We start from the raw sequence: 26,917 nt of genomic DNA, 5'->3' as shown, positions 1-26,917 counted from the left end.
CAGTAGGTCTGCACCAACCATCAAGCCCCAAATCTCTTTTTTTTTTTGTATCTGAGCCAGATGCAACTCAGCCCAATGGCAAAATTTGCCTTGACAGAGCCAGAATCAGCCCTGAGCATCAGCTGGTACCCTGAGCTGCAAGAGGGAGCGTGGTTGTTTTAACCCCTGCTCAGAGGCAGAGTGGTACTGGCTGGGCTCCTTTGAAGAAGTCAGCTTGAGATGATCCTTTGGAATGCTGTAACAGCAGCAGCTGAAATCCTGAAATCCAGGGGTATTTGCAGCAAGGCAGCTCACACCAGCAGACAATAATGGTGCAAGACATAAAATCCTCCTGTGGTTGGGCAGTATCCCAAAACTGCACAGAGAGGGTTTACCATCGTCATATTAACCTCTGTGTGGGGAGAAGTGGAGAAAGTTCGCATACAGGGAAAAACTGCATTAGGTGTTTATAACAACTGCTGAACTTCAGGTGAAAAAATCCTTCTCCACACAAAACCATCTTCGCAGAGAGCCACGCTCCAGCCAGAGGCACACTCTGCTCACTCTGACACAGACTTGTTGCTTGCCTTCCCTCCCACACCACTGCCTGCCAAGCATCTCCATACCCTGCCCTGTGCCATCGAGGTTCCCACACATTTTCTCCTTCATTTCACTCTATTAAAGCCCTAATTGATTGACCAGATCATGAGAGCCCAGATCTCTCCCCCGGGATGCTGTTACATTTGCAGTGACAACTGAAAACAGATTACGGGTGGGCAGTTCCCAGCAAGTCATTAAGCATCAGCAGCCGTGCTGGGAGGACAAGACCTCTTTGTCCCATCCCATCACGTCCCCCTGCTCTGCCATGTTTGCAGCCAGCTCCCTGCACTCCCTCCCTAGCCAATGCTGGATGCAATCCTGCATTGCTGCACGTGGCCCTTGTTTTATGTTTGCTGCATTCAGAGAATAAAATGCTCAAGATGGAGCAAGTGCTGTGCTGTCTCTGGGCTATTCCTGGCTAGTCCTCATTCCTTGTATGGGGAGGGAGGGGTGTAGCTTTGGGAGGCTTCACTCACCCACCAAAGTTCATGGAAAACTGGAGAAAAGGTTTTCCCAAGCCCAGAAATCATCAGGGCCTGTCCCTTCCCCCACCTCCTCCAGCCCCCTAAAACTGCAAGACAGTGCTACAGTGGAAAACCAAGGAGATCTCCAAACAGTATCTCCCAGCCAGAACCATCATGTTGGTATTCTGGTCATCCTGCTCCTGAGAAGCAGACTTATTTATCCCAAAACAAGCAGCCTCCTTCTGAGAGCCAGTAAATTATACAGGGCGATATCAAAGGCGACGAGCGGATGATACAGTGCCGGCCCCGAGCACAAGACAAAGCTTCTGGATATCCTTGCTGGGGTGATGTGTCAGCGCCAGCTGAAATGATGTTCCCTGTAGCTTCCACGTGCAGAGGGAGACAGAAACAAATTGCAGGCAGCAGTTTGCTTCTTAAATGATCCCCGTGCAAAGTATTGACTTCCTAAAACAACCTCATCAGCGCTGCGGGGGACAGAGTTTGTTCTGCAACCAATGCAAATGGAGCCCGGTTCTTTAACCATTCAGACTTGTTCTGCCTTCAAAGTGCATTATAGCCAAGTCATAGAGCTTTATTTTAATTAAAAGTCTAAAATTCAAGATTATTATTATTCCTGTTCCTGTTTCTTACCCTCCAGGACTGTATATCCACTACACTATGTACTCTGCAAACTATTTCACACCTCCTGGAGGTCATGGTATCATAGGATCACAAAAGTAGGAGAAGATCTCAATGACCACCAAGTCCAACCCCAACATGTCCCACCATGGCCATAGCCATGCCCCTCAGTGCCACATCTCCATGGTTCTGACCCCACCACTCCCTGGGCAGCTGTGCCACTGCAGCACCACTCCTTCTGAGAAAACTTTTTTCCTAATATCTAATCTGACCAAGGACCTCAAAGACATTTGGCAGGTTTTTGCACTTACAAAAAAATCTAGGCAAAAACTGTAAATGAATATGAATGCTCACTTCCTGCTCTTTTTATCCCTCTTGCTTTCTGAGAATGGCAGGACACGGTGGACAGATTTGGATTTTGTTTGCCCAAAAAGGAGCTAATATTTACCAGCAGCAATGTTTGCACTTTCCGTAACACTCTTGATCTAAAGTGCTTTGCAGACCTGAATGGCCATGCACTGGAAACCCATCTGTATAAAACACAGCCCTAGGAGCACCCAGCTGGAACTGCTCTCATATACTCCCAGAGCTCTGGGAAAACAAATTCTCATGCCCCAAAATTAATCAAGTAGTGTCTCTGTGAGCATGCAGCAGCAACCACATCACTGCATATCACTGCCTATGCATCAGCAACAACCAGCTTCAAGGCACCAAGTGTGAAGTCCACCAGGAGCAGCTCAGAGAGGGTGGCAAGGCGAGGGATGCTCGACCAATGCAGAGGGAAAAAGATAGAGAGGAAAGGGGACAGACACTCTGCAAGGTGTGCCCAAGATACCATCAGCCTTCTCTGTCCAAGGGCACATTGCTGCCTCACAGACACCTTGGAGCCCAGGTCTTTCTCTACCCTTTTAAGAAAAGGTGCTTCCAGTGGCAGCTAAAGATGTCAGTGTATGGGTACATCTTAGTTCTCTTCACCGTCAGCATGAGGATAAGAAAACCATTTTGAAACAGAGCACCTGGGGATGCTCTATGCAGAATGGTGCTTTGTGCACGCTTCATCTCACTCAGGAAAGACAGACTTTGTGAGATAAGAGAAAGTCAATGTTTCCTCAGCTCTCCTGATATCATGGGTCTATATTGACTTGGCCTGAAACAGTGTTTGCAGGGATGATTACCCCCTCCCTCCCTGTAAACAGCTGCCAGCCAGGCTGAGGGACCCAGAGAGCCATTCTAACTGGAGCAGAACTGATTGCTGCTACCTGAGAAAGCAGGAGTTATCCACCTCTAACAGACTGACATGACTCAATTCAGAGTCCCCATGGGAAATCACAGAGGGAGAATACATCTGAGAGACCCTCCATGTCCCTAAGACAGGTCTCAGTCCATCCCTGTTTCTCCTTGGCTGCCCATTGCTCTTTGGGCAACGCTTGCACTGGGATGGACACGCCATTCCTTTATTATTTCAAGCCTCTTCCATGCACGCTCTCCTCCTCCTTCCCATTCTTCCACCACTTCCACCTGCTCCCTGCCTCTTGCAGCCCTGCTGCTGTTGTTGTGAGATCTGTCCCCACTGCAGCCTCTGCCATCAGGGCCCACCTTCCTGCGTCCCTCCACCTCACACCACCAGGCCCTCCAACTCGTCCCTCAATCCCTCTCTCCTGCTGCTGGTTGCTATTCAACTCTGTCGTTGCACGGCTTAAAGTGTCATTAAAGCACACTTGGAATAGAGTCTGCACAAAAGTGTCACTGCACAGGAAACCCCAAGAGGCAAAATTGTGACAGCTGGAGCAGAGCTGCTTGGAGGGAGGATGCCAACACAGATTTTATCCTCCCAAGATTGCTATACGAGCCTCTTCTGGATGCATTTTGCTGCCCGTGGCTCTAGGGTGAGGTTTTAAGGCACAACACCTGTCCCCAAGGTGAGGATGTCTCTTCTTGTCCCAGTCTTGATGCCACTGTCACTCAGGGCCCCTCCTCAAAACCTCCTCTTCAGAGCTGACTGCAGGCTTGAAGTGCTGTGGCATCAATGTGAAGTCAACCCTTTTCCAAGCTGTTTCTTTCCCAGGAAATGTGAAAAACACACATGGAGGTGACATAGGGCAAAATAGTCATGCCTTGGCTTTGGAAAGGCTTCAGATCAGATGTAAGCCCACTGGAGGAGATGCAACATGTCAACGCTTTGCTTATAGACAAGGTGAGAGCCCAGCAGATGGCATGGGTAAAGCCAGGCAGGAAGAGTTAAAGAGAATCTGTTCCTTGAATGTTATTCCCTACATGATTTTTTCATTGCTTTTTTTTTGGGGGGGGGGGGAGGGGAGGAGGGGAATAAGCAGGAAAAAATACTGTATTCTCTGTGCATCCTCCTATCCCAAGAGAAGCAAAAGTGAGACAAAGGCTTCCCTTCGAGGATTCCAAAACCCAGGAGTGTGTTATGGAAAGAGATGTGCGTATTTTTTCCCTTACACATAAAAGACCATAAACACCTTTCTGGAAGTCTTGGGGCACTCCTGCAATTAAAGCTTCGGTGCCTGCAGGCAATGCCCAGAGCAATTCCCACACTGTGGGGCTGGATTTCTGGGGTACCCACTCTTCATGGAGCTCTGTGCAAAGCCAACACAAACATTTCCACAGGATGATAGACTGTGGAATGGCACGGTTATCCCAGAAACTATGAGCAGAACTTATGACCTCCCTGCTTCCCCGTCAAATAGCTCACTCACGAGAACAACCTCCCTGAGGGGTGTCTGTGCTTACTGGCAGCTCCAGGGAGGCCAGGCTCACTGTGGGGTCTCGAAGGCACCGTTGGTTTGGTGGGATGGGTTGGTGCTTCCTTCTCTCTCTGTTGTTCACACAGTGGGATGAGGCTCACAAGATGCAACAGAGGCAATAAAACAACCATGACTGCTCCACTGTAGCATGAGCATAGTCCTCACATCCCCCCAGATATATCACAAACCTCTGCAGCTTCACCAACACCAAAATCTTGCTTTGACGACCAAATATTGGAATCCAGGCCCGAATTTCCAGGGTTGTTTATATCACACACCATGAGACCAGGAACAAGTTTTAAAGGAGTTTAAAAGACTTTTACAAAACTCCACCCATCCAGCCTGGACAGTGCCAGAGGGCAGCAACAGACGGCAGGAATGCTCATATCCAGGTTTGACTCTTCTGACTCACATAACTTGGTAGCAGTCCAAGTTTATTAGCAAGCAAAGGTTGTTGGGTGACCAATGAAATGAGCAGCAATCTCAGAGGAAACCACACATTCAATCCACTGGCAAGAAACACACAGCACAGTGGCTTGGGAGACTTTCAACACTCCCCATAACAGCCTGAGCTGCCCTTGCTTTTCCAGAAAGTTCTAATTCTGCTTAAAATCGCAATGCACAACAGATGCACAGCAGCTCCTGCAGCCAAACCCACCTCTCTTCTGACACTTGAAACCATCACACCAACCCAGCAGCACATGTAAACCTTGCACTGGCACAAAACAGACTCATCAGCCCAGGACCTGAATCCTCAATCTTGGACCTGAATTCACCATAGAAACACTGACTGGATGCAACAAAGGATGGAGATGTACAGCACGCAGTGAGGGGGACCCAAGTAACGTTTACATAAGTATTCACTTTAGGAAAACATCCCGTGCTCCCCAACAAATCACTTCTGCAAGCTACTGATAGTTGGATAAAGTTGCACTGTAAAAAGTCACCACTTACCTGCCAGAATATGCTGTCTATTGTGTTTCCCAGAAAGCCATCTCTGCCTTCCGACGATACCAGCTTAGGTCCCAGAATAGTCATAAATTCATCAAAATCAACCTGGCCATCCCCTGGAATGAAAGAAAATGATCAGTATTTTCACCCAAGTACCACTAAGTACCAAAGTCCAACAGACTGCCCTGGCTCTGTACCACATCATGAACCCAAACGCATATGACGGCTACATCCATTTTATGGTGTGTGCAGACCCAAATTTGCTCTTATCCCAGTGAATGTTTCACACTGCAGCACACCCACACCTGAAAATGGGAGCAGGTGATGCACAAATAGAGATGAACAGACCATTCCCCAGCCTGGTGAGTTTACAAGCAAGTCACATCTCCAAACCCCACCATTTCTGCCATTAGCGCTACCAGGGCTCTTCCTCTAAAAAGCTGCTAAAGAGCCAGGTCTCTGTAAAGCTTTTACAAGGCCAACCCCATCCTCCAGAGGAAGGGAGTGCACGCAGAGGGAAGAGCCAGACTATTACAAATCCACCAGGCATTTCATTTCAGCTTTCCATCAGCATCCGTCTCTTAAAAGCCCTGTGTGCCCAGCATGCAGAGCAGGCAGAGGAGACACAGCTTCAGTGCCATTAGTGGGGAGAGGAGACTGCTCCTGCCATTAATGAACTGAGCCTATGCAGTCCCGAGCCCCAGCAGTACATTGTATGTTTTGTAAATGAGGCATGTGGCTGTCTGAAGTACAGCCAAGCATTATATCAAATATAGCTTTTCCCTTGTAGAACTTCTGTGATGCTTAATGAAAATGGCAAAAAAAACAAAAAAAAAAAAAAAAAGAGAAATTTGTGCCTGTTGATCTAGTAGGGTAGTTCAATACCCATATACCTCTTGTTTCTCCGTCTCTCCCTAGACGTATCCTTCCATGTACTATTAGACCAGTTGATCATAGAATCCTAGAATGGCCTGGGTTGAAAAGGAGCACAACGCTCATCCAGTTCCAACCCCCTGCTGTGTGCAGGATCACCAACCAGCAGCCCAGGCTGCCCAGAGCCACATCCAGCCTGGCCTTGAATGCCTGCAGGGATGGGGCATCCACAGCCTCCTTGGGCAGCCTGTTCCAGTGAGACAGATATGGATGGATAAAGATATGGGCGGATTTATTAGCTCAACTTCAAGACTGCAAGCAGAACCACCAACCATCAGACTCAGGATTGCTTTTTGTTTTTTTTTTTTTTTTAACTTAAATTCATCTGGAACTGACTGGATGCACCTCTCCATGCAGTTACCGCTCCAAATTACCAGGTGTGAAATGTGTTCAAAACCATCAGACCAAAGCAGATCAATGCGAGGGCTACTATTAAAATGTCACTATTGACTGCAGCACCTGCAGCAGCCCCGTGCGACAGCTTCACCGCGTGCTGCTCGCTATCTGTCCCTTTTATTATATTTCATATGCTTGATCTGAGCAGATGCACCGCTGATTGAAATCTCTCCGTGTCCTTATCTCCGCAGAAACACAACGTGAAAATAAGCAGAGTCAAAGCACTCCTTTGGCAGAACAGGGATATCTGCTCACTGAAAGGCTCTGTCCATAATTTCGTGGAGACAAGAGTGAAAATCCAGCAACAGGGGCTATAGAGGAAAAAAAACCCAGCGGGGATTCAGAATAGCTTTGATCTTCTGACACTCAAGAAGACCCCATCCAACCGCTGGAGGTGCTCAGAGCTCTGCAGGGACGAGCATTGCACGACAGAGCCCATTTCTGGGGCAGGTTAGTAAGCAGAAAAGGGAAGAGGGTGGGACCCCATCACTAGGAAAGCCGTTCTTTAAAACATTTATGGGTTCTGAGAAGCTGCGCTCCTTCTGCTTTCCCATGGGAGACATCATTTTATGACATCAAGTCGGACTGCATCAGTCACAGCACGGTGGATCATTTTGGGGAAGGTAATGCAAGGTGACAGTGGGTTTGGGGCCATTTGCATTGCAGCGCATCACTTCGAGGCAAAGGCAGTAAGAAAAACATACGCTACGATGCAAATTGGGTCGAAGAAATTAGCCAGATTAGCAAGAAAACAATTTGCATTTTGAAGAGATCCCATTACCTGCCCATGCATATATTAGGTCTGTCCATACCTGACCCTGAGATACTGAGTGATTCAGTTGGAGTTTTCCACAACGCCACTTTATGCACAGAGGAGAGGGAGGACTCGGTCCTACACGCGACTCAGAGGAAGCAGGTCCTGGGCTCTGGGCAAACCCTTGCTCATGACTTCCCTGTGCCTTTGCCAGGGATCATAACTAACTTCATGGGGTTTAATTAGCAGCTTAATTACAGCACTTCCCATAACCTCAGAAGAAAGATGCCATCGCAAATGCATTATTCCCTTACTGACTGCTTTTTCAATTAAAACTGCTAACTAGCAAGGAAGCAAGACCCCATAACATTCTCCCTGGTAGAAATATCCCCTTAGCATTAATTTTAAGCTGCAGAAAGCAAACTTCCCACCACCAGCTTCTCAAGAGACCTCAGCACCAGAATACCAAGAAAGAGAACATCACAATTTTGAATGAAAATTCCTTCCACAATATTCGACAGTCAGAAGAAAACATTGTAAAAAACAGCATATAAGCTCCGAATCTGCACGGCTGAAAGGTGAGAAGGCACTGGTTGCCCTCCATAACCACAATTATCCTATACCCAAACTCCTATAGGAGCTGTAGGCATTCAGGATGCCCACCACCTCCTGGGTACACACAGCCTGAGATCTGCCATGGTGTACACGCAATAGATGCTCTCCTCCCCCTCTAAGTCGCAGTCACACAGTGCACTACGAGCTGACGTGAGATGCACACACGGAGCATCTGTTCCAGGATCTGCATTGGAGGCAAATCAAACCCCGTGACATCCCCCGTTTGGCTTTCCTGTGCCTACAGATGTGGTTTATATTCGGAGTGAGCGATGTGCAGCTTCTTCAGAAATGAACTTCGGGTTGGTTTCAAGGGCTGCAAGGAGGAAAATGCCAGGCCAGAGATGTTCTCATATCCCCTGGTTCCTTCCCATTGCCCAGCCAGCAAGTCTTGAATGCTGCTACTGTGACAGTGCTGCAGTCCTGATCCCTCTGTGCTGGTCCCCAAGCTGCCTCCCTCCTGATGTCACTACATGGGTGACCTTGGCACAACACCAGAGCTCAGCTTCACCTTGCTTTTTAAACCACCTAAACCGTTTCCTTATTTACATACAGCTATGCCTTAATGTTCCTCTTTCTGCCTCGTGCTTCCACTTAATCCTGGCATTAATGCTACCGTGCAAGAAGGGGGTTAGCAATCATGTGCCTGAACCTTGCATGACTAAAAATATGACTCAGAACATTGCTGGTCACATCGTCAGAGATGAATTAGATCTGCTTATCATTACCAGCCCATTTGCATCGGCTGGGCACTAAGTGCTTCCAGATACCCACAAAGGTTGGCTCGCTGTGAAGCAACGTCGCCATTCCAGCAAAAAAAAAAAAGAAGCAGGCAGATGTGATAATGGAAAAGAGTAGCAACTAGATGCACTCCCATCAGTCCTGAAGCAATCATGCAAGCCTGGCTAATTACTCCGTGAGAGGCCTGAAGGTACCCAGAAATCTCTTTTGGTCCTCCAGAACCCCTCTGACCACCCACGAAAGCACGGTGACCCAGACCTGCTGCCTGCTCAGCACCTGCTCCAAAGCTGCAGTGCTAAGTGTTGGCTCACTGGATGCAGAAAGGCGCTGGGGTAAGTTCAGATGGAAACATCCTGACACCCACGGGGAACCTTGAGGTCCAGTGCCCACCAAGGACAACCATGGAGCAGCAGTTGAGAGCAGCATAGGACTGGGAAATTCAGCTTTCTCCCAGCCATGGTCCAAGGGAAGGGGATGTGCACTCAGTGCCCCAAGGAAGGGGTGTCTGAATCTCTGAAAAATGGGCTCTGCACCTTCAACCCCAAGCCACATTGGTATTGGTGTGGTGCCGTCAGATCTCCAGGCCAAGGAGAACCCAAGTCACCACCATTTGCTGAGCTTCACCGCTCGCCTGCAAACGGCCCTGCCAGAACTCTGCTAACTTGAAGGTCTAATTAAATGCTGAGCAGAGCAGCAGCACGAACCCCTGTGCCCTGCATCCCACGGGAGAGCCCTGACCCTCTGCTTTCAGCCACTGCTCTGTCTGAAGGTCCCCGGCTGGAGTGGCTCCCTTGGAGGGAGCAATGAAATATTTATCGGGCTGGGAGAAAGGCAGCACGAGAGGTTAAAGAAAAAGAGAGAGGAAAAAATGTCCATATGGACTGCACTGCCTGAACACAAAGGCAGAAAAGAAACTCACACTGCTTTCAGAGCCTCCTGCTTTAAAGACCTTTCACTTGAATGCTTCCTAAAGAAACAAACCATCACCCCAGCCAGGCTCAGGATAACTGGGTTCTTCCTCTTCCTGCAAAGTATCCTGCCATGGCACCGGAGTGATGCATGCATTTAAATAGAGATGACGATGTGCTGAGCGTAGACTGATAAGTATTCACACTTTTTTTTTTCTTGCATTTGACCTCCAGAGCGCAGCTAGGTGATATATTTAAAGTTAATGAGCTAGTCACTTACAGCTCAGGTCCCGGGCGTGCACAACACTCCTATTTATTTTTGTTCTCGTAACAGCTAGCTGCAGTGACTCCATCCCACTCTGTGTCATTACATGCGCCCATAGGATAACCTGGGCAATAACACGGGCAGGTGCTGGCTGCTGCAGAGGTGTGCACGGAGCAGCTCCGGCCACAGATGAATATTTTGGTTTCTGAGATGTTCAGAACAGAGAACAGCCTGACACCAACGCAACCCAAAGACTGCCATTACAGCCTCAATCCATAACTTAACTACAGCTGGAGAAAGTCCTTCACTTATGACTTTGGAAGCAGTTTTAAGAACAGACATCCATGAGCCTGGCTGAGAAGAAGGGATAAAGGGATAAAGGCACACTCTGGTGACAGCTCTGCAGTGGGGAAACTGAGGCACTAAGCATCACCCACCCAATCCATTGCCAGGAGGGAGGCCCTGGCAGAGCTAGGTGGGTGACCTTCCTCATCTGACCATCCACGGGATATGCCAGCACTCCCCAGGATGGAAAAGGGTGACATCTCCTGTTTCCTGTCTGCATTCCACCAGGGAGGGTTGTAGAGGCTCTCTAATATCCTCTAGCAAAGTACACACATATAGAACAGCAGAAAAATACACTTTCCAATTCCTCCTGTGCCTTGGTGGCAGCAGGGGCACTTTTACTGCTCACCAGCTCTGCCCTGCATTGTGACAGCTTTATTGAGGGGCTTTGGAGGAAATACTTTGCCAGAGCTGAAGAAACACCTCCACTAGAGCCCACTCTGTTGCATAAGGGTGCCTCAAGGCTCTGGAGCCTCTGGGGTCCTGGGCTGCCTGATCTGGTGGGGGGCAACCAGCCCACAGCAGGATGCGACGTCCCTTCCACCTCAAACTGTTCTTTGGTTCTGTGATATTAACTGTCTGAATTTTTCCAAGGACAGACCATCCTGGAGAGACAAATGACCCAGGGGGACAGACACGTATTGTGTCCCCTGCCCCACTGCAAGCACAAACAGGCTGCTTGGTGCCTAAAAATCCAAACAGAACTAGTGACTTCAGCTACAAAAAATAAAAACATCCATCAGGCCCCAGGTGAATAACATGTCAGCATCGTGTGGTCCTGGGAAGCCCCAGCGTGACCCAGTGGCTGCAGAACTGCCAATGCTGGAATCATAAGGATCAAGAGGAGCAAAATGACAGCTGCAGCAGGCTTTGTCACTAGGTGAGCTCTGTGTGCATCACAGCACCCATCAGACAGCTCTGCACAGCACTGAGACTCGTCAGATCGGGGAATGCTGTGCTCCCTGCTGCACACACACACGCTGTGCCAAAGGCACAACTTGCTATTGCTTATGAACCCGTCCTTGGTGCTGAGCTGCAAATCTGACCAGCTTCATCAGCAACAATAACTTCTCTCTGCTCTTTGCAGTGAGAATACTTAATGTGATAAACTCCATTTACAAATCAGAGAGGACATGGAGCTAGTGGCCACTATAAATACCGCCAGGTCTCACCACATCCATCTCACCCAGCAAGGCCCCCAGCTCAGCAGCTCGCTGCAAAGGATAAGTCCATAGACTGCTTCTCACACAGCAAAATCAGAGGCTTCTGAGCACGAAGGCAAGCCCAGAATCTTCAAAGTCTGACCATTCTATCTCTGTGAAGTCTGCAGTGTCATAGTGAAACGGTTCAACACAGTGAATGAGCCATGGCACGAAAACTGTGAAAAAAAGGCAAAGGAAGTTAAAAAATATGTCATTTTTGCAGCGTCAGTTTGTGCCATGCAGGGAAGTACAAACCAGTCTGAGCAAGCAAACATTTGTCAGTGAGCAAATCTGCTCCCCTTCCAACCCCAACCCAACAGCAGCACAACGGCAAGGAGAGCTTTTAGGGACACTCCTGGTATCCCAACACCATCCCTGGAGGCCACCAAGAGTCACCACAGATAGCTCCACAAAGAGCCCTCCCAGCTGGTGAGACAATGCTCCACATTTTAATTTGGGATCTACATTCATTTCAATTGCTGAAGAGGAAGCTGCAGGAGATGCTGCATTTCTGCTGTTCCCACTGACGTATCACATAATGTGACAAAAAGGTAGCAGGTAGCTGGCTTGTACACTGGTGGAGCTGGCTTGTCTTCTGCTTGATCAAAGTATTTCCTATTTGTACTATAACAAACAATTTGACACACTGGATAGTTTTTTTTGTTAGCCTGAAGTTATTTTCCCAGGGTACTGAAAACCAGCTGCTCCTCTAATTAGTACACTGAGTGCTTATTTTATTCCGTGGATGAAAGTGTCTGATGTTGTAATGAAACAGTTTGACACTTAAGTCACACATTCATCTATTTTATTGCTGAAGTCTGCTTGAAGAGTAGGAATCCTGAATAAGGCAACACATCTAATGTGCCATTTCTCTGCATTTTTATTAGCATTACTGCCAATAGGACGAATCTGGAAAAAAAAAATTATTTTGCCAGCAAATAAATACTTAAAATATTCTGCTTTCCACCAACTGACAGAACGTTTCAGGTCATTCTCCAGATTGCAGACAGAAACGTATGCACCTCTCAGAGTCTGCAGAGTTTATATCCACCCAGTACCTCATTATGTCTAAGGATGAAGAAAATCAAGGGTACAAACTAAGGTAAAACCTGGCCTCTATTTCCAGGCATAAACTAAAACACAATGTCCACACAAGGCACAACCACTGGAGATGCCCACCTATCCTGAGCAGCCTTCTGCTGGCAAACATTCACACACCAGCTCTAAAATAAGATGTAACAAAAGCTCTGGTCTGATGTGAATCATGTTTGGAGCAATGGAAACATTGTTCTTCCCTTCCTTCCCCAGGAGAGGAGAGCTGCTTCAAATAACCCTTTGCCTCCTGTTCGATTTTGGTACTTTTATCTCTTCCATCACAGCAATGCTACAGCACCTTCCAGCAGTTCATGAAAGGGGATTTCTGATGATTTATGAACTTTCTCTAGAGACCTTGAAATATTCCAAGTGTATTCTCATTTTTCACTCTAATCCAGTTTTTGTTCCAGCTGAACTATTTCTCCCAATGGCAGCTGTGTTCCCCCCCCCCATCTGGCTGGAGCACCCCTCACAGAACGGCAAGGGAGGAGGAACACAAGGCAGAGAAGGCACTTTCTGGAAATACACTGGATACCACAGCAGCAGAATATCCAGTGCATTTCCAAAAAGTGACCTTGCTTCATGGCATCAAAGCCCAACGGGTGAGTAACCCAAGCATAACCCAAGTGCTCCATTGGCTTTATGGCACAGGACAGACATACAGACAGACAGAACCTTGTGGTTCCCATGGGCAGGAATCCCCTCTGCTCTTCCTGTAGGACATTCAGAAGCTGCTAAGCATCTTTGGCATCACCCAGTGACAATCCCCATGGGCAAACCCACTTGTTACTCTCATTTCCAGCTGGGACACAGCTCAACACAACCAAAGCATCACCACATCTGTGTTTCATGAAACCTGCAATACTTGAAAAGAAATTATCCCTTTGGGAGTTTGTTGGGACTCTGAAAATGTTGCTGGGAAGCAGAGGATGCTTCCACCTCTCCCCTGTGCAATCGAAGCTGAGAAGGAAGAGGAGGAGCAGAAGAACAAACAAAAGAAAGGTTTCTTTTCCACCTGGAGAAAGCAGTGAGATAGCAAAGATATAACTAACCATAATAAAGCCAGAATAATTTTTAAAAAAAGTCTTCAAGTGGTACCAAAGCAAATAATTCGTTACACAAAGACAGCAGACAGGTGATCAGATACCCAACGCACGTCCCACTTTCTAACCAACTTAATGTGTTATGCAACACAGCTCCATTTCTGCTCTGGAGCTTCCCCAACAGCCCCAGACAGCACAGTCCATGGGCAGCTCTGGAGCTGAGCCTCGTGTTAATTACTGAGCTGGGTGAGATCCCTTCTGGCAGAAGGTGACATACAGGTGTGAAATGTTCCCGTTCTATTCGCTATGCACACCCATAAAAGCACTCCAACACACTGCAAGGTGCTTTGTCCACCCAGCTCCCATCACTCTGCCACCCCACATCCCGACCCAGACAGGCTGAGCTTCCTCCTTCCTGCAGAGCACAGGGTGTGCAAGGAAACCCAGACTAAGAACAGCTCTAATTGCTCAATATTAAAATACCACCAGTTAAAAAATCCCCGGCAGACGCCCTGCCATCCTGCAAAGCAAAAGCGATCCCAAGGTAATACCTGATGAAAACCACATGCTTGCAGCGAGGTCTGGTCAGACCGGTTCTCATGAAATACAAAGTGCTGCCAATTGTATTACCTCATTATTAGCAGACACTGGCAGCAGCCCTGCGTGGAGATTGGCCGTCTGGCTGCGCGACCTGCCGGCACCTCGTAACTTATGTGGGGTGTGCAGGAGGATGGCTGCCCCTCTCCTGGTTCTACTGCCCATGGGACTCTGTGAAGGGGAGGAAAAGCTCTGCAGCCCTCAAGTGGAGCGTGTGGGGTCAGGCTGTTCTTGGGAGTGTGGGGTATGTGTGACACCCCAGGGCTCGCTGTGTTCAAGCCCTGCTACTGAATGATGCTCACATGCAATGTGCAAGGAAGGAGGGAGCTGCTGCTGGTTCTCACTGTGAAATCACAGCAAAAAATCCAGACGAGTCAAGATAAAAATCCAAGACAACCCACCAGAGAGAAAGCAGTCATAAGCCACGTAATTCAAGCTGAACAGTATTAATTCAACTTGCAGGCAAGGTAAATCTGTCACATAACATTCCCCTATTCGCTCAGTACCTAAGGAATTTCCCATTCCTCGATGCTGTCTTAATGTCTGGCCCTCTCAGCCTCTCCATCTCACAGATTTGTGTCCTGGTCCATAAGCTCCTACTCCAAGCACTGCAGAAGCAGGTAAATGCAACGCAGACCCAGAGCAGTACCCATCATCCCCACGCTGCATCCTTAGAGGAGAGAGATAGGATCAACCCCACGTTGGCAGAAAGCATGCTGAGCTTTCTGAAAGGCCTCGGACAGGAATTCAACACCTCCCATCTGCAGCCCATTACTCTGCACTGTAACTCCACCTCTCGGTTTCAGGTCCCAGAGTGCAACAGGAAGGGAGCCAAAGTCTCAAGTCAGTGAGATCAAGACTTCAGGAATAACTGGAGATGAATCAAGACGGAGAGCCAAGTGCACAGCACTCTTTTTCCAAAAAAGCACAGAGTTGCAGTAAAAGACCCCATGAACCGGCGCCGCGCTGAGTCTGGCCTCTGTGAAGTCTAAAGAGAAGTCACCTGGTCTGCTAAGAAAGGCCACAGCGTAACAAGGTGCAAACAACAACATCTGAGGAAAACGCTTTAAAAAGTGATGGATATATATATCTATATGTTTTTGTCCCTTTTCTTTCAGGAAAGAGCTTGCCTCAAATCCCAACCATCCCCATCCGCTGGGGTGTGCATGCATCTCCCTGCAGGAGAGCCTCTGAACACCCTCAAGGAGGTTATCACCACTCCCTGCCTGATGAATGCAGTGGTACCCTGCATCCCCCAGGGGCACCTGCTCTTCTATGCCCCAGGGATGTCACAGCTGTCACCACCTCCCAGGGGCTTTGTTCTCATTCTCACAGTCCCCTGAGGATGTTAGTGTCACATCAACACACCCAGCACTCCCCTTTAGACCAGGTCTGCATCTGGTTCACCTGCCTTTGCTCCATGCTTTCGCCCTGCCGTATCACAGAGGAAGAAGGCTGGATCTGCATCCCAGCTCCCTGCACCAGGACAGCATCCTTCCTGCTCTGGCCAAGGACATTTTAAAGGCAGCCCTCTTGTTGTGCTCTGCTCTGATTGCAGCTTTGCGGCAGTTAACAAGTCCCCCCTGGCTCTGGCATCCTGATGCTGCATTTCTTTGTTCCTGTTAATGGTGGGTTCTGTTTCTTTTATTACCTCTTGGTAATCGTTTGAGGAGCTCTCACAGCAGGATGTTACTCAAAATCATTCCACCCTTCTAAATTTCTCTATCAAAACCCAGCAACATTTCATTATGGCACAGCACTGCTCCTACCCGCAGCATCTTTCACTCGCAAGAAGCAGTGAGCACCCCAGGACCATGCTGCTCACCAGGTGCCCAAGTTACATCCCAGTAAGCATCACTGTGCCAGAAGCAAGCAGAGAAAAGACTGCAATAGCTTCAACAGAAATACCAGTTGACACTTCGCACAGAAAGGTTTCCAGAGTTGGTTTGTCTTTGTCTAGCTGTATCAGTTGGTCAACAAGAGGATGCACCATCTCCCTTGCATGGGTTGCACCAGGGGAGCTTCAGGTTGGATATTAGGAAGTATTTCTCTTCAGAAAGAGTGGTGATGCAGTGGCACAGTATGCCACAGTGGCACCTGTCCAGGGAGGTGATGGGGTCACCATCCCTGGAGGTGTGGAGATGTGGTACTTAGGGATGTGGCAGTGGGCATGGAGGAATGGGCTGGGGTCTTTATTGGTTCTATGATTCAGCAATCTCACAGCGTCCCTCCAAGACCTTCCTTGATGACCACGAACACCCTGAGCCCCAAACACAAGTTGCAGTGCTCAGGGAGAGCTCCCCACACTGTAAGAGACCCAGCAGTGAGGACTCACCATCCATGTCCAGGCGTTGCATGATGATTGCCAGCTCCACCTCACTGGGCATGTACCCCAACGAGCGCATGGCCATGCCCAGCTCCTGCTTGGAGATAAAGCCATTCCCATCCCTGTCCAGCACCCGGAAAGCTTCACGGATTTCTGCAAGGGAGAGGAAGGAAAAAAAGAGTTATTACGGTGGCGGACATCTTCGTCAATGTATCTGTGCATATGGGATGAAGAAGCAGCATATATTGCCTTTCCTAATGTGAACGTGGCATATTTGATAATTTCAAGTCAATGTAATGACATGAAATGTAATGATATGCTCATCGAAGCATATACTCACACCTCTGTATGCAGACAGATATGTACAACTGCATGAACAACTCACATTATTTTCTCTGCTAAGTATCACTGCAAAATTCAGTATTCTTTACAGATGGATCTCTCTCCCTTCTGCAGCATCTGCCTGGAAAGCCATCCTACTCCATTGGAAAGCACTGTTCTGCCCTGGGGCTCCTCCAGCAGCCCTGCCCCATGCCTCTCAGCATGTCTGCAAGACAGCATTACTCCAAGTCTTACCAGGATCTCACTTTTTTCCAGCAGAACAGCAGCAGTTGGGTGCATCCCCTGCGGGTAGCAGTGCTCTGCAGCCAGCTCTCCAAGCACCACAAATGCGGGTGTACGTCTTTTAAACCAAACCTAGGCAATTTCCATCTCTCCATCTCCCCAGCTCCTCTTTAATTTACAACTGTTTTACAGCAGTAAACAGCCTCGGATCAATAAAAATGCTGACGGCGTCAAGGGAATCACTTCCATCATTCTCCTGCAGCTTGGCTCGGCTTCTGACATCTGACTTTGGTTTGCTTTTCAATTCTGGCATATCCCCCCCTTGGCATTAACACCCCCTGCTGCAGCCCAGCTCCCAGCCCTGCTCCTCACAGCCCTCTCTGCTTGAAGCCCATCACCGAGCTCCCCAGGTGAAGTGGCTCTGATTGGCAAATGCCAAATAAAGCCTTGTCAAAACATTAGCCAAATGGGAGCAGGTTTCCTTGGGAGGATTTGGTTGGAGGTGGAGAGAGAAAGAGTGACTGATTTGTTACTTAAATGCATCATGTTGTGAGGAGGAAGACACAGGATGCCTTATTATGTCTTTGGGAAGATAATCAACAATTAATTGGTTCGGTAACCACATGTCAGTCACCCCTTGGTGACCTCTGCTGCACTATATTCACGTTGCTCACTCAGGACATTGTTAGTTCACCTACTTTGGGCACTGCCTGCCTCCATCCAGTCACCACCGAAACTCCTTCCAGCACAAATCCCTGCACAGCTCCAGGAAAATGCAGGTCAGGTCTCCTGAATTATGGGACAAGTTACCACCTGGAGACATCCACACTGCTCTGCACCCCATCCCATGCTGAGAAGGCAGAGGCTGTGGGAATTCCACTGTGGGAGTTACTGGGAGATGTCAGGAGGCAGCAGAGAATGAGGATGCACGTATGGAAAGTCACAGAAGTTTAGCATTCATGTGAACACATTTCATTGGAGAAGTGGGAGGGAAAGCTCTGCAGGTTTTGAAGGAGAACAGATCTAATTAAACACTGATCTATTCTCTACCAGGAATAGATTGGATGGAAAAGATCTGATCAGCTCTGCGAGCGTCATTAAACCTCAGGGACAGGAAAATGCTTTTGGCCCTGCCATGGACTGCACCACCTCTCCCTCTGTTCTCTGCTTCCTGGGAGAAAACAACCATAGATGATAGAATCATGAAGGTTGGAAAAGACTTCTAAGATCACCCAGTCTTACCCCAACTCACTCCACCATGCCCATAACCACGTTCCTCAGTGCCTCATCCCCACAGCTCTGGAACACCAGATGGTGACCATCACCTCCTTGGGCAGCTGTGCCACTGCAGCATCACTTTTTCTGAGAAGTTTTCCTTAAAGGAGGGATGCTCTTTATTCCCCCCAGGAAAAAGCTGGGAGCATCTCACTGCACCAAGAAATGTTGTGGTGATGCCTTTGCTAATGAGTTATCTAAAACTTTACAACTCAAAGGCTGCTCTTAAACCACCTCCCACCAAAATCCACCACCTCCCTTGATGAGGTGCCTGGCACCTCTGTGACCTCCTGCTTCATCTTCACCACGGCTGTGGTTATCAGGATGGGATGTAATCAGATTTTAACCCAGCCGAAAAGCTCACCAATGCACAAAGGGCAGATCCTACAGATTTTCAACAATTCCTATGGGTGTAGCTATATATCAGCTGTGGTTTCCTTAGACTGAACCACTTCCCTGAATCCACCTTATCTCAGTGGTATGGAGAGGTGCTGGGGCTGCTCGGAGTCAACGCAGCTTGAAATGCTGGGATGAAACACAGGGAGCCTTTGGAGTAGGAACAAACCCCATCAGACACTGCCAGCTGTAGTGAAATCTATTTTCATATGATGTGCTGAAAGCTAAAGTGCAGTAAATATTACTTCAAAATCAATTATTTTTAAAACAAACTTTTGACAGCTGAAGACATAAACTAAAAATACTGCAGGGAGCCGAGGAAGTGTTTCAGAACATAAAATATGAGCCTACCTTCAGAAAAGTTTAGACTGATCCAAATCATACAAATAAATTACACCAGTACGGAGGCTTTGCAGTGGGGCATGTGAGTGCCAGTCCAGCAAGCCTTCTCTCCAGATACACTGATTTCAGAAGGTGCACAACAACATCTGAACCTTGACTGGAGGACCAAAGGTCCCCCACTCGAGTTCCAGCCTGGCTCCACGCCTTTCAGATAAGCGAACCTCTGATCAAACCTGAAACATCCTTCATGTACTGACACCCCACCCCAAACTGAGCTTTTTCCACTCCCAGCCTATAAATATTGCTCGTGCAGAGGTATATTTGCAGAGCTATTTATAGGCTGAACACACTGCACATGCAGCAGCTACAACCTCAGCCAGTGTTTCCTCTTTATCTCTGTATGTACCACCACCTCTTTATCAGCTCCTCGTTACGGTGATTCCTCCCCCTCCTACACACTGACCATCCTCCCCAAGCACACCATTACCCCAGTGCCATCCCAAACAGCGCTCCACGAACGCACAGCACCCTGGCTGGCCCTCACCTTCATTTCCAGCTGTTAAATTTCATTACCCAAAGCTAAAAATACATCAGCACTTTCCCCATATGACTTTTCCAAATAAGTCGCCATGGCAACTGATGCTCCTGGCTCAGAACTGGGCACGGATGCATCCATGGGGTGAATCTCTCAACTGCTGCCTGGGCTTGGGAGAAAGTTTGAGTTGTTCTGCATGGGGATGTTTTACCCTGATTGAGAACAACAAAGCTCTGTTTTGCCTTTTAGAGGAAAAGCAAGGGAGTAAGTGCCACAGTGATGCTGCTTCAGCAGCCCTGCGTTGGCCCCAGCACGTGTACCTAGATTACACCTCCATTGGGGCATCAATAAGCACTGATTCCTCACTCCATCATAGAAAATAGGCAGTTGGCACAGAACTATCTGAATGGACAAAGAAAAAAAAAGAAAGGAAAATAAAGAAACAATTGGAAAACAGAAAATAACGCATTTTGCATCCTGACCTCAGGAAGCTTCACCTCTTCCCAGGGAGCCCAACCAAGCTCCTGAGTGTTCTTCTCCATGTCGCAGTCTCTCCAGCCCTGGGAGCACCTCTGTACAAGGTGACTTCAGTACAACAGTGCTCACACAACTAATGGCTGGCAGCCATTAGTAGCACAACATCACCTCCCTACCAGAGTTACATCAAACAGCACCAGTATAGGATGCTGCTGGCAAGAGAGAGACCACCTGATGGTCTGCATGTGATGCAAAACAATGAGCTGAGTTCAGGTGAGCAAGGGGACCAACATTTATCCCACACTAATCATAGACCCATAGAATGGCTTGGTTTGGGAAGGACCTCAAAGATCATTTAGATCACCTAGCCACAGGCACTATATCAGGCTGCCCAGGAGCCTGGCCTTAAAAAGCTCCAGGGATGGGGCATCCAACTAATTAATCCTAATTAACATCTTCATTAACAATCCAAAAGAGTGAGTAGACAGCACTAATTCCCAGGAATACAAGGCTGCAAAAAGCTGTCAGGACAAAAAGCCAGCCTATGCAAAGGGGCCAGATCTGGGAGCAGAAGGTCCGTGGGGCAAAGGCAGGTATGGGGTGCCATCACTGCTGGGATCTGTGACAGTCACCCACTGATGGAAAGAACCAGACTCCTTTCCAGCTTTGTCATGCATTACCCAGGAAACTCTCCCATCCCAATCCAAAGGGAATAAAGAAAGCCTGCTGCTGGGGTCGGATCTGACACACAGCCTAGCAACTCATTAACACTCTTCACCTGCATCCAGAAAGACCCAAATATTCATCTTCAGCTCCCCTTCCACTCACTCCCCCTCCTAAGAGCTTTCCACAATCAATGGCTGCTTTAGGCACACGGGAGCTGACCTTGCACTCTGTTCCTAGCCTCCCCATCTCATCTGTTCCTGAAGTCCAGCAGCAGGTTTATTTGCTGATGATTTCCCTGCGACTGGTAACTAGAGGCAACCATCATTATTTTTTGTTTTGCCTCCCGAGTGAGGACGAATCACAATGCTCCAAGAGATAAATTCAGCCAGAGCCACCAGTGTCCACCAGCCACCCTTGGGCACTGCAGATGGTTCCAGCTGACTTCACTGGGTATAAACACCACCCTAATAAATGTTCAAATTGCACTGTAACTACCCCACCCTAAATACACAGCAATTACTATCAGAGCCCTGTATGGTTATTTCCATTAGGATGATAAGAAGAGGGCTCCCACCACCATACATCTTGCCAGTTGTCTCATTCGCTTAATTGCAAGTTTGGGCACCAAAGTACAAACTGAATGATCCAAAAGCTGCAAATAGCATGTCCTTGAGTGAAGTGTTAAGTGAGACTTGTAACTACTATGCCTGTTTGAAAAAATGGAAAGTTCCATCCCTCCATCTGCTATTCTTACACTCCTATTTTGCTGCAAACTGCAACAAAGCGTCACAATATCTACATTTTTAGCCTAATTGAAACATACCCCTTCTTCCCTCCCAAAATACTCCAAATGAAAATGTCAAAGCATTTCACTTGGTTAACCCTGATCCCAGCAAAACAGCCCTGCATCCCCAACCCAAAGCGTTTTGCTGCAACCTGGGGCCATGTCTACCTGCCCCACTGCAGCATCACCAGAACCACGCATGGACCAACGCTGCTGCTGGGATCAGGGCATAAACACTTGGGTTTAAGACCCAAGACCCACAATGCTTGACCCCAAGCTCTACAGCAGCTTAGTTATGCAGTTATATCAAAATATAAAAAGTATAATATAATATAAAATATCAAAGATAATACAAACTGGTGAAGTATCTCAGCTTGGAAAGATCTGCTTCAAAACAAAGTGCCCCTGCCTTGTTTCTCCTTGCAGGGACTGTGATTTTGAATACACACTTTGGCAGGACTGTGTTGGGGCTTTTTTTTTTTTCCTACCATGGTAAAAATATTATTTGTGGAAATCACATTTCCTGTGGTTATGTTCCCAAACACATTCAACACTTGCCAAGTAACCTGCAGGAACGCATCATTACCATAGAAATGCGCAACAACAAAGGCTTATCTGCCACTACAAGCTACTGGAAGCTTTTAGTGCAGGCAATGGGGGTGGGACTGGGAATACTGGAGGATGTTCACTCCGAGGACAGGGCGGCTCCTTGTCACAAGGATGCTCTGTGAGTGTGGCTGCATCCTTCTGTGGATGGCGCACGCTGAGCGGTCTGTAATTGCCCGAGCCCTGCAGTATCGCACGGAGCCGGTGGGGAAGCTCTGTGCTGAAAGCCAGCTGTCAGAAGAACTTGGCACAACAGCAACTTCCACTCTTCCCTGTAAATTTCCCTACCGTGGTTAGAATTTTACCAAGGAGACAAGCGGGGCTCCTGTTGGGCTCCATCCCAAATGGATGCATGGGGTAGCAGACACCGTGCTCCAGCCACCGACCGTACACAGCACAGAATAAGCTAGTTTCCAGTGCCTAGGAAAGGTACAGGCTGATCCTAAGCATGGAGGGATATATTCACAGTGAAAGAAGTGCAGGGGAGGAAATGGAGATGGGAAGAGAAAAGCAGGAATCGGCTTCTGGAAGCCCTTTAATTTCCATCTGCAGGGCACTGAGGACAGCAGGAGGAGGACAGAGAAAAGCTATTTGAGGTGAAAAGCAATACTGATCCAAGAACAAATGGATGCATGCAAATTTAGCCTAGCAATTAGAAAAAAAAAAAAGTTTCTGAATGCAGGGAGAAGACACACACACACAGCAACTGCAGTATTCCTAAATGTGGCTTCAACCACCCTGGACACAGGTCACCTCCAGCAGGAGCAACCAGCTTCCCCTCTTCCAACCTACGTTTCTATGCCTCAATACCCTAAGAAAAATAATTCAGGCTATAAATGCTTGCTTTAAGTATATCAGTGCTCACTGCAGTGGTCGTCAAAAGAACACCACCACGATTTCATGTTAATTCTTCACATGTTGATGCGCTGACGTGTATCATCTGTCAATCACTGTTAGAAAACTTTGCCCAGATCTCCAGTCCTCCTGATGCATCCTTGGCTCCGTGATTCCAATCTTTCAACCAAACAACTCATAACGTGCAGCCTTTTTTTTGAGCATTCACAATCAAACAAGTCATTATAAATAGCAGCATCAGAATGGATGCTGGCTGCATCAGCAAATGCCTCATGTCTATTCATTGGATGGAGAGCATTTTTCTAAAGGTCTCAGCGTTTCATGTGAGATTCTACCACGTATTGCTGTCATTCTACAGGAGATGGGTGCAGAGTCAGTACTGCACCTAAGGCCACTTCCAGAGAGGCACTTGGGTCCCCTGGCACAGCCCATGCAACCCTGCTCACCCACGAGCATGCTGGGTGAGGTGCAGCCATCAGAGGCATCCCTCTTGTGATGGTTCTGCAGCGGATGGGGAGAAGAGGGCTACAAACCTCCAGCAACTGGAGCAAAACACCTAAATGCAGAGAGTTCTACGAGATCTGTGCATTCTCCTCTTGTTCTCTGTTCATCTCTATTCATGTTCGGCCCTGGAAAATGCCATGGAATCAGCTCCAGGTAGGTGTGCTGCTGGTGAAAGCCATTGCTGGGACCTCCAATGGGGGGAGATTGCCCCCAGCCTTGGGCTGTGCAACGGGGCTATTTACAAGCTGACTCAGAGCTTCTGTGAGGCTTTTTGGGAATGCTGTAACCCAGGATGTTGTAAGTAGGGGAAAAATGCATTACTCATTCCTCATTTAAAAGCAACAACAACAACAACAAACCCAAACCAACTCCCAGCAGTAAAAGATCACCAGCACGAAAGCGGATCAATTTAAGACGCATCACACAACTTCTGTTTACAATTACAAACCTACAACTAAATACAAAGAGTGAGAATCAATTTCTACTGTTTTTCAAACAGATCTCACTCTTTTCTTTCCATACACCTTTTTTTCCATTAAGAAACCATCTATATCCTACCCTGCTCCTTTACATAGAGCAGAGCACATAGATTCATAGAGAAACCTTAACAATCACGTGGTTCCAACCCCCTACTACATTTCCCCTCCCATTACACTGCCCCACTTCAGAGCAACTCCTGCTCAGTACATATGGTCTTGGGAACTGATTATATGCATGTTATATTGCAGGAAGCTGGGCCACGTAGAGAACTGTTTAACTCAAAAACAAGCTTGCCAGAAACAAGCCTGTATTATTTGAGAGCTGCTGATTTACTTCATTGACATCAATATCCACTTCATCATCAGAAATGAAATATTTGCCAGTCATAAATAGGTAATGAGCTTAAGACCTTACTCTGCAGAATCTCAGAGAACGAGAGTGATTTGATTCAATATTGCTGATGGACGGCTCACATTAAGGTTGTAGAGATAATAGCTGTCTATTTCTTCTTTTTTTTAATGCATATCATTTGCATCCCATACCGACTCACTGCTAGAGCAGCCTTCGTGCATTCCTGGCTGGAATAAACCACTCAGGAAACACCACCTCTGCCACCACTTGCAGCCATTCCCTAGACTTTAATTCAATTAAGAGTTTGGGTACTCACTGCTGAAAATTTACTCCTGCCATTCAGAATAACGTGCTTGGAACAGCTATGCAGGGACCCATTTGTTACCAGCACCCAGAGAGTTGGCTCTGACCACGATGAGAAGCGGGCATCCTTCTGTCTTCCCCCAAACGATCCTGGTGTCAGGAGAGGTAAGACCTTGGGCGAGTTTTAACTGGAGTTCAATTGCTTTCAAAGTCTCTCTGCCTTTAATTAAATGCCACATGGCTACCCAGCAGCACATTAAACCCAACTTAATAGGGACTTTCAATGCTAAGGACTGGGAAGTTTCTCAGTCTCTGATGAAAGTTGCTCTGGATGCCTGGGATAGGCCTTCACACATACAAAACCACAGCAAGGTACATTCATTGCTCTTCCACTGGTGGAGACACAGCTTCAGCCACCCCCTACCTTCCTTATCATCACATTCATCTCCAGCTCCTTGGATTTATTTCCACTACTCTGTGCTCCAGCATTGCCACCTAAGGTGAGAGACTGCCTCTCAGGACCACGCTACACCCATAACTTCATGATTTCCAGTTCAAAATTGCCTGTTCCTGTGAATTTTCTGCTACCCAAGTTGCACAATCTACTCCATTCCATAAAAAGACAGTTTTCCTCCTTAAAAGCCAAAGTGATTATAACACATAAATTGCTTTGCTGAGAGCGTATCTTGTGAACAGGAGCTTGGCAAACCAAATCTGACTTTAACTCATCCTCTCCAGCTCTCCCTCTACATGGTTTGGAGGCTCAGGAATATGAGCTTCCACGTACAGACAAATGAGCTCAGAGGAAAAATACAGAGCCCTGTTTTGCAATGGAAGTTTCTGTCAAGTATGTAGTAAGGCAGAAACACCATTTTGGTCAGAGAGACAGAGATAAATTGCAATTTCTGCTTTTTATTCACATAAAATCAAATTTGAACATGGGGAATTCAGTTCTTATTTACCCCTTGCTTTGGGCCAATCCTTTTTCCTTTATTTTCACTTCACAGTACAGGCATCCATGGATCTTTCCTGGCCAAGAATTACTGCAGCCTCAAAACTCTGTGAGCAATTTTGCATCGAGGTGATTTGCACAAGGGCTAAAGAAGGACGCTGTGAAGACTGATAAAACCCAACACTGGAAGCTCTCAGTAATGCAGACAGATGGGAGAAATCATTGCACGAGCAGGGAGAAGGAGAAGAGAGACAGAGCAGCTCTGGCTGTACAGAGGCACTGCCCGAAACGGAAGCTCTGCCGGCTGGCAAATTGCAATCCTGCGCTTGGCTGGGCTCCGTGCAGCCCTGTGTTGCTCCTCCCCAGCCTTACAGCATCCGTGATCAAGCCACGACAGATGAAAAGAGTTCATTTCAAATGCTCCAGCAGCAAGGTGAAGGGAGCACTGCGATGCGCTGTGTTTCTGTTTGCTTTGCTTCTGGTGGCCTCGCGGTGCAACAAGACTGAAGCCCATCTATCATTTCCATGCGGGAGCTGCTTCCAAGAAAGTGAATCCCCAGTGTTTTGTGGCCAAGTTATTTAATATTTTAAGCAGCAAAATTGTAGATTCAGACCGAAATATCGCAGCATTGCTGAAAATGGAGTTCTGCTACTATTTTCAGTTGAAAAGGCCTTTGTCAACAGGGAATGTAATCAATTCTGCATTTGTCTGATGGAAAATGTCTCCACTAGAAGAATTACAATTAGCTCGAGCTCCCCAGCTCCCTCCATATTGTTTGGTCCAGGTTTACTGATTCACAAAGTATAAAGCAACTGGAGAAAGCTTTTCCCAGCCCAACTGCAAAGCTCAGGGTCAGGAGGCACCGAAAGCACCACAGCATTACTTCCAGCCCACGTGCAAAACCAACACAGCTTCAGCATTTCAAAGCAGTCCCACGGCATCCCTTTATGCGGATGGCAGCAAACTCGCTGCAAATCGCCACGAAATCTGAGCTCTGTTATCTGAGACTTTCGTTCCCTCTGGCAGAAGGTGCACGTGTAACAACAGAAATTGCTCCTGTACCGTATCAAGCGCTATTGGAGGGGAATGGAAACTGTCTTTATCTCTGGGCAGCATCCAGCCACGGGCAATCAAATCAGGGAGGCTATAAAGCCAGTTTTAAAACACCCCCAGCTGGAAGTAAATGGATAACTGAAAGCTGTTCCCTG

General features: G+C 47.7%; 1 protein-coding gene across 1 annotated transcript in view; it reads right to left on the bottom strand.

Moving 5' to 3' along the window:
- The window catches only part of CALN1 (calneuron 1), a gene marked incomplete at both ends in the record, with an annotated part of 107,998 nt that overhangs the window by 39,707 nt on the left and 41,374 nt on the right, over window positions 1-26,917 (bottom strand). Inside the window, 2 exons of the mRNA XM_079545031.1 lie at window positions 5,405-5,517; window positions 16,628-16,771. Coding sequence (XP_079401157.1) covers window positions 5,405-5,517; window positions 16,628-16,771 — 257 coding nt within the window. The remainder of the gene's footprint in view (window positions 1-5,404; window positions 5,518-16,627; window positions 16,772-26,917) is intronic.

Source organism: Tetrao urogallus, assembly GCF_951394365.1.
Source record: "Tetrao urogallus genome assembly, chromosome: 20".
Lineage (NCBI taxonomy): Eukaryota > Metazoa > Chordata > Aves > Galliformes > Phasianidae > Tetrao > Tetrao urogallus.
Note: the sequence above shows the minus strand (reverse complement) of the source record. Positions and strands in the feature narration are given on the sequence as shown.